We start from the raw sequence: 15135 nt of genomic DNA, 5'->3' as shown, positions 1-15135 counted from the left end.
TCCTCAAATATTGATATTTTCTATATCACATACAAAGTTATTAGGAGTTCAGTCATAGAATCATAGAATATTAGGGTTGGAAGAGACCTCAGGAGGTCATCTAGTCCAATCCCCTGCTCAAAGCAGGACCAACACCAACTAAATCATCCCAGCCAAGTCTTTGTCAAGCCAGGTCTTAAAAACCTCTAAGGATGGAGATTCCACCACTTCCCTAGGTAACCCATTTCAGTGTTTCACTACCCTCCTAGTGAAACAGTGTTTCCTAATATCCAACCTAGACCTCCCCCACTGCAACTTGAGACCATTGCTTCTTATTCTGTCATCTGCCACCACTGAGAACAGCCTAGCTCCATCCTCTTTGGAACCCCCCTTCAGGTAATTGAAGGCTGCTATCAAATCCCTCCTCACTCTTCTCTTCTGCAGACTAAATAACCCCAGTTCCCTCAGCCTCTCCTCGTAAGTCATGTGCCTCAGCTCCCTAATCATTTTTGTTGCCCTCCACTGGATTCTCTCCAATTTGTCCACATCCTTTCTGTAGTGGGGGGGACCAAAAGTGTATGCAGTACTCCAGGTGTGGCCTCATCAGTGCCAAATAGAGAGGAATAATCACTTCCCTCAATCTGCTGGCAGTGCTCCTACTAATACAGCCCAATATGCCATTGGTCTTCTTGGCAACAAGGGCACGCTGCTGACTAATATCCAGCTTCTCGTCCACTGTAATCCTCAAGTCCTTTTCTGCAGAACTGCTGCTTAGCCAGTCAGTCCCCAGCCTGTAGTGGTGCATGGGATTTTTCTTTCCTAAGTGAAGAACTCTGTACTTGTCCTTGTTGAACCTCATCAGATGTCTTTTGGCCCAATCCTCCAATTTGTCTAGGTCACTCTGGACCCTATCTCTACCCTCCAACATATCTACCTCTCCCCCCATCTCAGTGTCATCTGCGAATTTGCTGAGGGTGCAACTAATCCCATCATCCAGATCATTAATAAAGATGTTGAACAAAACCGGCCTCAGGACCGACCCCTGAGGCACTCCACTTGATATTGGCTGCCGACTAGACATTGAGTTGTTGATCACTACCCGTTGAGTCAGACAATCTAGCTAGCTTTCTGTCCACCTTATAGTCCATTCATCCAATCAATACTACTTTAACTTGCTGGCAAGAATACTGTGGGAGATCGTATCAAAAGCTTTGTTAAAGTCAAGATATATCGCATCCACCGCTTTCCCCATATCCACAGAGCCCGTTATCTCATCACAGAAGGCAATCGGGTTGGTCAGGCATGACTTGTCCTTGGTGAACCCAAGTTGACGGTTCATGATCACCTTCCTCTCCTCCAAGTGCTTCAAAATGGATTCCTTGAGGACTTGCTCCATGATTTTGCCGGGGACTGAAGTGAGGCTCACCGGACTGTAGTTCCCCTGGTTCTCTTTTTTCCCTTTTTAAAATATGGGTACTATATTTGCCTTTTTCCAATTGTCCGGGACCTCCCCCGATTGCCACGAATTTTCAGAGATCATGACCAATGGCTGTGCAATCACATTAGCCAACTCCCTCAGCGCCCTTGTATGCATTAGATTTGGACCCATGGTCTTGTGCACATCCAGCTTTTCTAAATCATACTTTAACCTATTCTTTCACCACTGAGGGCTGCTCACCTACTCACCATGCTGTGTTGCCCATTGCAGCATTCTGAGAGCTGCCCTAGTCTGTGAAGACAGAGGCAAAAAAAGCATTGAGTACTTCAGCTTTTTCCACATCATCTGTCACTAGGTTGCCTCCCCCATTCAGTAAGGGTCCCACACTTTCCCTGACCTTCGTCTTGTTGCTAGCATATCTGTAGAAACCCTTCTTGTTACCCTTCACATCCCTTGCTAGCTGCAACTCCAATTGTGCCTTGGCCTTCCTGATTACACCCCTGTATGCTCTAGCAATATTTTTATACTCCTCCCTAGTCATCTGTCCAAATTTCTACTTCTTGTAAGCTTCCTTTTTGAGTTTAAGCTCACCAAAGATTTCACTCTTAAGCCAAGCTGGTCACCTGCCATATTTGCTATTCTTTCTGCACTTCGGGATGGTTTGTTCCTGCTCCCTCAATAAGGCTTCTTTAAAATACAGTCAGCTCTCCTGGACTCCTTGCCCCTCATATTATCCTCCCAGGGGATCCCGCCCATTAGTTCCCTAAGGGAGTCAAAGTCTGCTTTTCTGAAGTCCAGGGTCCGTATTTTGCTACTCTCCTTTCTTCCTTTTTTCAGGATCCTGAACTCAACCATCTCATGGTCACTGCTGCCTAGGTTGCCACCCACTTCTACTTCCCCTACCAATTCTTCCCTGTTTGTAAGCAGCAGGTTAAGAGGAGCATTTGTACCAGGAAGTTGTCCCCAACACTCTCCAAAAACTTCCTGGATTGTCTGTGCACTGCTGTATTGCTCTCCCAGCAGATGTCAGTGTGATTGAAGTACCCCATTAGAACCAGGGCCTGTGATCTGGAGACTTCAGTTAGTTGTCCAAAGAAAGCCTCGTCTACCTCATCCTTCTGATCCGGTGGTCTATAGCACACGCCCACCACGACATCACCCTTGTTGCTCTCGCCTCTAAACTTAACCCAAAGACTCTCAACAGGCTTTTCTCCAGTTTCAAACTGGAGCTCTGAGCAATCATACCACTCTCTTACATACAATACAACTCCTCCACCTTTCCTCCTGTACCAGTCCTTCATGAACAGTTTATACCCCTCCATGACAGTGCTCCAGTCATGTGAACTGCCCCACCAAGTTTCTGTTATTCCAATCACATTATAGTTCCTTGATTGTGCCAGGGCTTCCAATTCTTCCTGCTTGTTTCCCAGGCTTCTTGCATTCATGTACATGCACCTAAAAAAACTAGCCAATTGCCCTACTTTCTCAGTATGAATCAGGAGGCTTCCCATCTTGTACCCTTTGCCTTGTGTTTCCTCCCGGTATCCCACTCCCCCACTTACCTCTGGGATTAGGTCACCATCCCCCGGTGAACCTAGTTTAAAGCCTCCTCACTAGGTTAGCAAGCCTGCCTGCGAAGATGCTCTTCCCTCTCTTTGTTAGGTGAATCCCATCTCTTCCTAGCAATCCTTCTTTCCGGAACAACATCCCATGGTCGAAAAATCCAAAGCCCTCTCTCCCACAGCACCTGTGTAACCACACATTCACCTCCACAATTCAATGGTCCCTACCAGGGCCTTTTCCTTCAACAGGGAGGATGGACGAGAACATGACTTGCGCCTCAAACTTCCTTTATCCTTCTTCCCAGAGCCATGTAGTCTGTTCATCATATGACGTAAATCAAAACATGTAAATAATCCACAGCACAAGTGCTGCCATTATATGCAATTTATTTTTTGTTTTTGAGGTTGACCTGTGCAGCAAAAAGCTACAGAGAGCAGAACAACTGATTGGAGGCCTTGGTGGTGAGAAAACTCGCTGGAGCCAGACTGCTCTGGAGCTGGGGAAGCAGTACATCAATTTGACTGGAGATATCCTCATTTCTTCAGGAATTGTGGCTTACCTGGGAGCCTTCACATCCAGCTATAGACAAGTAATGAATACAGTGTTTTATCTAAATGGTTTTGTATTAAACCAACCAAACATTTTTTTCTCCTGCTAAAATATTTAGATTTTTAAAAACATGTTTTAATTGACTTCAAAAATTGACTTCAAAAATTTCAAGAATAGAAAAAACAGGTTTTTCTTTGTGTGTGTGTGTGTGTGTGTGTGTGTGTGTGCGCGCGCATGTGTATAAGGCTTTGAACTTCACTTAGAAGAACTCAGGGGAACTCTTCATTCATATTTCTCTACTATTTGCTAACAACATTAATTGTAAAATACCTGAACCTTGTGGCTGGTTTTCTCAAATGTCTGTAAAGTGACTGCAGGTAACTTTATGCCTCATGGCCTTGATTTGCTACCATTCTAGTCAATGCCTGAATTCACACTGAGTTCTGTGGGAGCAGGAGCAGGTCCTATGTCTGCAGAATCACTGGTCAACAACTAGAGTGTAAATGTATTTAAAGTGTAATAATTCTTTAGAAAAAGGAGAAGCAGGGAAATAAAGTAGACTTAATATCATAATCAATGTGTATGTTTAATTCCCATTGACATAAATTGAAGTTGTGTGTGTAAAATAACTACAGGATTAGGACCTGACGTCAAAATTTTCAACTAGCTGCTCATTTTGGATGCCTCCATTTTTGGATGCCTAATTTGATGCACTTTTGCTCTTATGTTCAGATTTGCTGAACAGCTGGATCTCTCATTGGCTTCAGCTGAAGAAATGATTGCTCAACACAGCTGAAAATCAAGCCCAGGTTGTCACAAGTTGGGCACCCAAAAATAGAGGCATCTAAAATCAATGACCACTTTTGAAAATTGAGTCTAACGTTTGAGCCTAAATCTTTTTTTCCTTATCTCCACTTAACTACTTTTACTGTCTTATCTTCCCTTATCTTTCTTTCTTTAGAAAATTCTGTAAGATCTCCCAAACTTTATTTTTTTCATCATTTCCACATTTTGACATTATTCTTTTAGTGTTTTACTTTGCAAGAGCTTATTTTGCCTACGGTTTTTTCCTGTTCCCAATTACTGAATTTTGAGAGAATGTAATTGTGTATTGGATGAAAGCAGCCATTTATCAGGCATATATAGTATGGCTAGGTATCAGATCTTTGGTAAAAGATTATTGGGGTTCTGAAAAGTGGTGATTGGGGGATCCTGCCTGCCAGTCTGGACAAGCAAAGGCAATTTTATTCTTATTCGTTTAGCAATAACTAAACTTTACTGGTTTTACTCAAGAAATTTAGTTTAGTGTAGCCTTATGGAGCTGGTGGTGGGAACTCATTGTCTGATATGAAACTAAAGTGTTTCCTTCTTTGTATAACAGTAGCTGTGACCTCCTGACAGCTATTTTTTATTTTAATATATATACGGCCTCTTTGTCGTTGTCTGTGTTATCATTATGTATTCATTCAGTGGCTGTTTCAGCCTTTCCTGAGACTCTGGATAGTACTTTCACATTTGCTCATTTTGCAGTTTCTCATTCTCTCAGGAAGCTAATTCCTTTATTTCCTCCAGTTTTTCAAAGAACAAAGCTTTTATTTCTTTTTGGCACTTTGGTTTTGAATGAAGTACTAGAGCTTTCAGTTGACATCTCTGTGAATGTTCTCTGTCCCCTGAGAATCATTTCTAAATTTGTGATGGCTGTTGCCTTGGAAAGGAACATGAATAAACTTCAGGCTTTGATGTTCACTCTTTTGTTTAGAGTGCTGTGTTTTGTAAGCACAATAAAATGCTTTGGCCTAATCCAAAGCTTTCAATCAAGGTTGCGTCTCAATTCCGTGTGAAACAGTCCGTTTGTTTTAGGTTATATCAGGGGTCGGCAACCTTTCAGAAGTGGTGTGCCGAGTCTTCATTTATTCACTCTAATTTAAGGTTTCACATGCCAATAATACATTTTAACGTTTTTAGAAGGATTCTTTCTATAAGTCTTTAATATATAACTAAACTATTGTTGTATGTAAAGTAAATAAGGTTTTAAAAATGTTTAAGAAGCTTCATTTAAATTAAATTAAATTAAAATGCAGAGCCCCCTGGACCGGTGGCCAGGACCCGGGTAGTGTGAGTGCCACTGAAAATCACCTTGTGTGCTGCCTTTGGCACGTGTACCATAGGTTGCCTACCCCTGGGCTATATCTACACTTAAAACACTACAGTGGCTCATTCTTCACCTACCAGACTTGGGGGAGGAGAGGGCAGAGCTCAGGACTCTGCTTTGCAGCAGAGTGGTGGCATAGGGGCTCCTACCCAGCGGGGAAGGGGGGTCTTGGGGCTTCTGCTCTGCAGGGCACTGTGGTCAAAATTCAGGTTGTGCATTTTATTGGGATTGTGAAGAATTGGATGTGTGCATCGTTATTTATTGGAATTGAAAGGGATTTTTTCTGTGGAGATGAGGAGATGGAGTGCATTTGGATATTAGGATGTTTGGGTAGTAAGTCATGTGAATTGAGGCCACTATGGCTTTTAATGTTGCCTTAACTGGTAATTTATTTTTTTTAAATTGCATTAAGAGGAAATGCTCTTGAGTAACCTTCATTTCAAGTGAATGAAGTTTTTTGTATAGGAATAAATATTGTACTATTTCTATTGTCACTAATGTATCTTTGAAAAATAAAAAGATGCAGTTGACAAATCTGCATTAGCTGAAAATGTTTGTCGCAGCTAAGAGTTCACAGACCATTATTAAAATCTGATTAGTGTAGGAACAAAATCTTATGCTTAGCTAGGAAAAGTAGTGTAATCTCAAAGTGACGTTTGACTAGTGAGCACAATTTTAAAACATGTTCTGTTTAAAATATAAACAAAACCCCCACAAATGCCAGCAGATCCAGACCCAGTAGGTTCCAGTTATGTAGGGATATTCTCCAGTGTCAAAAAGCTGTCATAACAATTCCTACATCATCCATTCTCCAGGCCCTTGGATGGAATGTGTCTGAAAATGGCATGTGTCTGGAGCATCCCTATGCCATAGCAATCAGCTGCCAGAAAGGCATCCTGTGTAGAACTGACCCCAAGAACAGAGGAATACAAATGTAGCCTAAAATCAGATATGTTGCTTCATCTCTTCTTTCTTGCACTGAGCGTTGCTCAGCATGACTGAAGGAACTGGCCCTGTATGTTCTACATGAACAGTGGTTACTGTTTTAATTTCTTATGTGTGTTTCTTTGTTAGTGTTTAGACAAGTAGAGAAATGACTTTACTGTAGCAGTGGTTTGGGGGAAAGAGTTGAAAAAATATAGATAAATGTATTGACAATTTTATAAATCTTATAAATGTAATAAGGAACAGACAAAACTTTGGTTAACATTTGCATTCTTGTCTTCTAGAATCAAACAAATGAGTGGACATCAGTGTGTAAAATGAGAGATATTCCTTGCTCAGATGATTTTTCCCTAACAAATACTTTGGGAGAACCTGTTAAGATCAGAGCTTGGAACATTGCTGGATTACCATCTGACATGTTTTCTGTTGATAATGGTATCATTATCTCGTAAGTAGAAAATTCACATCTGCTAGCTTTCATTAAATAGCTTCTTACAGCATACTTTTCAGTTATTACTTTTATGGACACATTATATTACTTTGTGGCAAGTTCAACAATTAAACTAAACAAAAACAAGGCTGTTTTTATTTTTTACTATATATTTTTTTCAAGGCTTCTAGTGTAGTCTTCTCCCCTCTTTTAATTCTCATGAGTTGCTGTAAAGGGATTGAACTTTTTTGATGTTAGAAGTGTGCAATAAACTACATTTTATGAACACATGTAGTAATTTTACTTGTAAATGCCAGAGCAAATTTTGGATTCCTCTTGGTAGGGTAAACTTGGAGTAGACTAACAGCAGGAAACGTTCAGCTCTATGAAATGAGACTGTTATTCTGAAGCTTTAATAGATTAATACCCTGCACTTGTGGAATTCAGAGGCAGTCCAACGTTGTTGCTGGACGCTCCAGGATTATGCCTCAGGCCACCAGCAGAGTTCTTCCGAAGCTGTAGAAATACCCCAACAATCAATTATTAGCATTAAAACAACAAACTTTGTATAATGAATTAATGAACCTTAAGGCAAATATATGTTGAATTCTCCCTTTAGATAAAAAATTCAATGTGTTACACATTTTATTCCCATCATTTAGCAGACTACCTTGGTGGGGAGCTTCTAATGGAAAATTATCAAATAACAAATTCTGCTGCACAGCTTCTCTCCTCCTTCATCACTACTGGGAAGTAGTGAGCAGTGAATAAAGTAGGGTGGAGTGGGAGAAGAAGCAGAGTTTAAGTACAGGAGTTTTGTGGTAGAATATTGGGTAGAAATGAAAGTGTCTCTCCAATCTATATAAAGCTAGAGCTTTGTGATTCAAAGAATTATTTGGGAACCGACTCTGGGGCACCTTCCTACCAATAGAAGGTTTCCATTTGTCTGCAGAAGCTATTTTGCAAATCTTGCTGAGATGAGACTTATGCACCTTACCCACCAATGCCACTAGTGACCTTGTAGATGACATCTCCATTTCTAGTCTTTAAATAGTTTCCTGGATGCCCAGCACACCAACTGATTTTAACATCTTGCCTGCAGCAACTTTGAGGCCCTAAGGCTCTGTCATGTTGAGCAGGGTGAGATGAACAGGATACAGTTGGCTAGTGTATTGCATGTGCTTCAGATATCTCTTTCAAACTCTAGGAATGCCTATTCATGCTACAACCTTTTAAAGAGATGCTAAAGATGGGTACAGAATTATGGGAACATTGTTTCTCTGGAACTAAGGAAAGAAGAACTTACATTGAACAGAAAGGTTTCTGGAGTTATAAGAGTGACCTTTTCCTCATGGCAACAGCAGCGTGGTACTTGTATAGATAGGAGAACTGGTTCCAAAACCTGGCTTCATGAAGTAAAGCCAAATAGAAATGTCAGTAACAAGCTTGTTCACATTAATCAGACTGACTGATTAAACGTCTGATAATACTCAGATGGGGAGTTTGATCTTCCTTTTTCCAGGGCTGATACTTAATTTCCCATGGCACTTGGTTATAATATGTCAGTCAGCTAGAACCTCTAGTGTAGCTGAGATCACCACAACTTTTTAAATGGTAAGAAATTCTGCATCTTTCCTGATACTAGTAAAATATCTGTAAGGAAGGAAGACACTTCTTGTAAGATCTGAAGGAGACATAGGAATTAGCAAACTCTCAGTGGCCACTGCTTAATTCTTCAGAAGAAGGTGCAAGAAACTCCATAGTGGCCAACTATGGAAACACATTCCAATAATGAAAGTTTCTTCATAAAGTTACTTAGGTAGTGGTTGTCTTAGGCCCTGAAACATAAGTAATTATATCCTTTCTAAATAGTTTATGTAAGAGAACTGTGGCTGTTCTCATTATTCATTTAAATATTCAGTCCTTTTTGAATTCTGCCAAGTTCTTGGCCTCCTCCGTTCTGGTCTCTCTGCCCTGGTCTACACTAGGACTTTAGCTCGAATTTAGCAGCGTTAAATCGATGTAAACCTGCACCCGTCCACACGATGAAGCCCTTTTTTTCGACTTAAAGGGCTCTTAAAATCAATTTCCTTACTCCCCCCTGACAAGTGGATTAGTGCTTAAATCGGCCTTGCCGGGTGAAATCTGGGGTACTGTGGACACAATTCGACGATATTGGCCTCCGGGAGCTATCCCAGAGTGCTCCATTGTGACCGCTCTGGACAGCACTCTCAACTCAGATGCACTGGCCAGGTAGACAGGAAAAGAACCGCGAACTTTTGAATCTCATTTCCTGTTTGGCCAGTGTGGCAAGCTGCAGGTGACCATGTAGAGCTCATCAGCAGAGGTGACCATGATGGAGTCCCAGAATCGCAAAAGAGCTCCAGCATGGACTGAACGGGAGGTACGGGATCTGATCGCTGTATGGGGAGAGGAATCTGTGCTATCAGAACTCCGTTCCAGTTTTTGAAATGCCAAAACCTTTGTCAAAATCTCCCAGGGCATGAAGGACAGAGGCCATAACAGGGACCCGAAGCAGTGCCGCGTGAAACTTAAGGAGCTGAGGCAAGCCTACCAGAAAACCAGAGAGGCAAACGGCCGCTCCGGGTCAGAGCCCCAAACATGCCTCTTCTATGATGAGCTGCATGCCATTTTAGGGGGTTCAGCCACCACTACCCCAGCCGTGTTGTTTGACTCCTTCAATGGAGATGGAGGCAACACGCAAGCAGGTTTTGGGGACGAAGAAGATGATGATGATGATGAGGTTGTAGATAGCTCACAGCAAGCAAGCGGAGAAACCGGTTTTCCCAACAGCCAGGAACTGTTTCTCACCCTGGACCTGGAGTCTGTACCCCCCGAACCCACCCAAACCCTCCCGAGCCCACCCAAGGCTGCCTCCTGGACCCGGCAGGTGGAGAAGGGACCTCTGGTGAGTGTACCTTTTAAAATACTATACCTGGTTTAAAAGCAAGCATGTGAAAGGATTACTTTGCCCTGGCATTCGCGGCTCTCCTGGATGTACTCCCAAAGCCTTTGCAAAAGGTTTCTGGGGAGGGCAGCCTTATTGCTTCCTCCATGGTAGGACACTTTACCATTCCAGGCCAGTAACACGTACTCGGGAATCATTGTGCAACAAAGCATTGCAGTGTATGTTTGCTGGCATTCAAACAACATCCGTTCTTTATCTCTCTGTGTTATCCTCAGGAGAGTGAGATATCATTCATGGTCACCTGATTGAAATAGGGTGCTTTTCTTCAGGGGACACTCAGAGGTGGCCGTTCCTGCTGGGCTGTTTGCCTGTGGCTGAACAGAAATGTTCCCTGCTGTTAGCCACGGGGAGGGGGGAGGGTTGAGGGGGTAGCCACGCGGTGGGGGGAGGCAAAATGCGACCTTGTAATGAAAGCACATGTGCTATATATGTAATGTTAACAGCAAGGTTTACCCTGAAAGAGTGTAGCCACTGTTTTATAAAATGTGTCTTTTTAAAAACCGCTGTCCCTTTTTTTTTCTCCACCAGCTGCATGTGTTTCAATGATCACAGGATCTTCTCCTTCCCAGAGGCTAGTGAAGATTAGAAAGAAAAAAAAATGCACTCGCAATGAAGTGTTCTCTGAGCTCATGCTGTCCTCCCACACTGACAGAGCACAGACGAATGCGTGGAGGCAAATAATGTCAGAGTGCAGGAAAGCACAAAATGACCAGGAGGAGAGGTGGCGGGCTGAAGAGAGTAAGTGGCGGACTGAAGACAGGGCTGAAGCTCAAATGTGGTGGCAGCGTGATGAGAGGAGGCAGGATTCAATGCTGAGGCTGCTGGAGGATCAAACCAGTATGCTCCAGTGTATGGTTGAGCTGCAGCAAAGGCAGCTGGAGCACAGACTGCCACTACAGCCCCTGTGTAACCAACCGCCCTCCTCCCCAAGTTCCATAGCCTCCACACCCAGATGCCCAAGAACGCAGTGGGGGGGGGCCTCCGGCCAACCAGCCACTCCACCACAGAGGATTGTCCAAAAAACAGAAGGCTGGCATTCAATAAATTTTAAAGTTGTAAACTTTTAAAGTGCTGCGTGGCATTTTCCTTCCCTCCTCCACCACCCCTCCTGGGCTACCTTGGTAGTCATCCCCCTATCTGTGTGATGAATGAATAAAGAATGCATGAATGTGAAGCAACAATGACTTTATTGCCTCTGCAAGCGGTGATCGAAGGGAGGAGGGGAAGGTGGTTAGCTTACAGGGAAGTAGAGTGAACCAAGGGGCAGGGGGTTTCATCAAGGAGAAACAAACAGAACTTTCACACCGTAGCCTGTCCAGTCATGAAACTGGTTTTCAAAGCTTCTCTGATGCGTACCGCGCCCTCCTGTGCTCTTCTAACCACCCTGGTGTCTGGCTGTGCGTAACCAGCAGCCAGACAATTTGCCTCAACCTCCCACCCTGCCATAAACCTCCCCCTTACTCTCACAGATATTGTGCAGCGCACAGCAAGCAGTAATAACAGTGGGAATATTGGTTTGGCTGAGGTCTAAGTGAGTCAGTAAACTACGCCAGCGTGCCTTTAAACTTCCAAATGCACATTCTACCACCATTCTGCACTTGCTCAGCCTGTAGTTGAACAGCTCCTGACTACTGTCCAGGCTGCCTGTGTACGGCTTCATGAGCCATGGCATTAAGGGGTAGGCTGGGTCCTCAAGGATAACTATAGGCATTTCAACATCCCCAACAGTTATTTTCTGGTCTGGAAATAAAGTCCCTTCCTGCAGCTTTTGGAACAGACCAGAGTTCCTGAAGATGCGAGCGTCATGTACCTTTCCCGGCCATCCCACATTGATGTTGGTGAAATGTCCCGTGTGATCCACCAGAGCTTGCAGCACTATTGAAAAGTACCCCTTGCGGTTTATGTACTCGCCGGCTTGGTGCTCCGGTGCCAAGATAGGGATATGGGTTCTGTCTATGGCCCCACCACAGTTAGAGAATCCCATTGCAGCAAAGCCATCCACTATGACCTGCACATTTCCCAGGGTCACTACCCTTGATATCAGCAGATCTTTGATTGCGTGGGCTACTTGCATCACAGCAGCCCCCACAGTAGATTTGTCCACTCCAAATTGATTCCCAACTGACCGGTAGCTGTCTGGCGTTGCAAGCTTCCACAGGGCTATCACCACTCACTTCTCAACTGTGAGGGCTGCTCTCATCTTGGTATTCATGCGCTTCAGGGCAGGGGAAAGCAAGTCACAAAGTTCCATGAAAGTGCCCTTACACATGCGAAAGTTTCACAGCCACTGGAAATCGTCCCAGACCTGCAACACTATGCGGTCCCACCAGTCTGTGCTTGTTTCCTGAGCCCAGAATCGGCGTGCCACAGCATGAACCTGCCCCATTAGCACCATGATGCATGCACTGGCAGGGCCCATGCTTTGAGAGAAATCTGTGTCCATGTCCTGATCACTCACGTGACCGCGCTGACATCGCCTCCTCGCCTGGTATCGCTCTGCCAGGTTCTGGTGCTGCATATACTGCTGGATAATGCGTGTGGTGTTTAATGTGCTCCTAACTGCCAAAGTGAGCTGAACGGCCTCCATGCTTGCCTTGGTATGGTGTCCGCACAGAAAAAAGGCACGGAACGATTGTCTGCCGTTGCTCTGACGGAGGGAGGGGCGACTGACGACATGGCTTACAGGGTTGGCTTACAGGGAATTAAAATCAACAAAGGGGGTGGCTTTACATCAATGAGTATTTCAGGCAGGACTTCATGGAGGGTTCCAATAAGAAATGGTGCACCTAAGTAATTGTTCTTATTGGAACAAGCAGGTTGGTCTGGCCTCTGATTGACACATGGCTAGATTTACCTCGCTGCACCTTCTCTGTGAGTGACTGCAGTGTGACCTAGAGGAATGAGTCCCTTAGACGGGGGATGGGGGGAAGCAAATGAGTACAAAACAAATCTGGTCTATTTCTTGTTTTGATCCACTCCATCTATCTTTTACATCTTTGGCTGGCAGCAGACGGTGCAGAAGGACTGCAAGCCATCCACATCTCATGGCTGCTTGGCAGAAGATGCAGTAGGCCTGCCTGGCAGAAGATGGTACAGTAGGACTGCTAGCAATCCATATCGCCTGCCTGCTCACCATAAGATGGTTCAATAGGACTGACTGCAGGACTAAAGAGAATGACCTGGTCAAGTCACTTCTAATGTAGTCCCTGCACCCATGTCTGCCCAGGCGCTCCTGGCCGACGTGGACAGGCTACCAGTCCTACTGCACCGTCTGCTGCCACAAGGCAAGGGGTTGCTGTTGCTGTGTAGCAATGCAGTACCATGTCTGCCAGCACCCAGGAGACATACGGTGATGGTTACCTGAGCGGGCTCCATGCTTGCTGTGGTATGGCATCTGCACAGGTAACTCAAGAAAAAAGGCGCGAAACGATTGTCTGCTGCTGCTTTCACGGAGGGAGGGAGGGAACGGAGGCCTGACGATATGTACCCAGAACCACCCGCGACAATGTTTTAGCCCCATCAGGCATTGGGATCTCAACCCAGAATTCCAATGGGCAGCGGAGACTGCGGGAACTGTGGGATAGCTACCCACAGTGCAACACTCCAGAAGTCGACACTTGCCGCGGTACTGTGGAAGCACTCCGCCGCGTTAATGCACTTAGAGCATTTTCTGTGGGGACACACACACTCGAATATATAAAAACGATTTCTAAAAAACCGACTTTTATAAATTTGACCTAATTTCGTAGTGTAGACATACCCTCTGAGTGCAGCCACATCAAACTCATGATGCTGCGAGGAAGGTGAAAAACCCACGGGACAACTTCTCAATCTTGTCTCGAGGGAAAAATTGCTTCTTGATCCCCAAAACTGGTAATTGGCCAGACCCACAGCATCTTGGAAACTAGGCCTCCATGGTAGGGCTGGAGCAGGAGAATGGATGCTACATGCTCTGAGGGCTTCACATGCAAGAAGGGGATAGGGTGTGAGAGACAATCAACTCTCCTCTTTCTTTTCGGCCTAGCCAATGGGTGGCAGAGAGAGGCAGATAAACCATTCTTCCTTCTCTGCTGTTGTTCCTTGAGCAGGCATGCTCTTACTGTGTATTCTGGGTAGCAGGGAGACAGAGGAAGGCTCCAGAGTAGCCTGTCATCCCTCCCCACTCCTCTCAGGACACTAGAGGTTGTATATCTCCTGCCAATCCTATCAAACATCCCCACTGCTGAGACAGAGATGGAGTGTGGGTGGTGGGGGAGTGGCATTTCTCCCGTTGACTCTTTGGGGTTGTTCAAGAGCAAACTAAAAAAAACTCGTTCCTCCACTCATGCTCAAATTCCCAGCTCATGGTTGACTGGGCTGCCAATATAGGTCTTGGGATGGGAGGAATCAAGTTTAGAACTGTATGGCAGTGCCAAAATGTTAGGTTTTAGTAGCCAATCAAAATGTTACAGGAAAGATGTTGTTTGAGTGGGGTGGGTTTTTTATGTGAGAATTACAGTGATGTGATTGCACTTACATATCTAAATAATTTACCTAAATCATATAGGGAATACTGCAAATGCTGTTTGAAGGTTATCTCGTTTATGTAAGGCAAAATTCAAAAGTTTTAAAGCATGGCCGCTATACCCTTGAGATAACAGCTCAAATTCAAGAGTTGTACCCACTTGTGCTAAGTCTGAATTTGCTTGACTATCTGCTTCATTTCTCAGAGTGGTAGCTGTGTTAGTCTGTATCAGCAAAAAGAACAAGGATTACTTGTGGCACCCGCGAGACTAACAAATTTACGTGAGCATAAGTTTTCGTGGGCTAAAGCCCACTTCATCAGATGCATGCAGTGGAAAATACAGTAGAAGATATATATATACAGAGAACATGAAAAAATGTTTGCAATCGGCCATCCTGATTATCACTTCAAAAGTTTTCTTTCGCCTGCTGATAATAGCCCACCTTAATTGATTACTCTCATTAGAGTTGGTATGGCAACCCCCATTTTTTCATGTTCTCTGTATATATATATCTTCCTACTGTATTTTCCACTGCATGCATCTGATGATGTGGGCTTTAGCCCAAGAAAGCTTATGCTCAAATAA

At 44.2% G+C, this 15135-nt stretch overlaps 1 protein-coding gene across 1 annotated transcript in view; it reads left to right on the top strand.

Annotated features, from left to right (window-relative positions):
- Positions 1 to 15135, top strand: part of DNAH7 (dynein axonemal heavy chain 7) — a 270571-nt gene that overhangs the window by 198377 nt on the left and 57059 nt on the right. The window contains exons 45-46 of the mRNA XM_084642935.1: positions 3384 to 3569; positions 6911 to 7074. Coding sequence (XP_084499061.1) covers positions 3384 to 3569; positions 6911 to 7074 — 350 coding nt within the window. The remainder of the gene's footprint in view (positions 1 to 3383; positions 3570 to 6910; positions 7075 to 15135) is intronic.

This window comes from Lepidochelys olivacea, assembly GCF_965140295.1.
Source record: "Lepidochelys olivacea isolate rLepOli2 genome assembly, chromosome: 11".
NCBI lineage: Eukaryota > Metazoa > Chordata > Testudines > Cheloniidae > Lepidochelys > Lepidochelys olivacea.
Note: the sequence above shows the minus strand (reverse complement) of the source record. Positions and strands in the feature narration are given on the sequence as shown.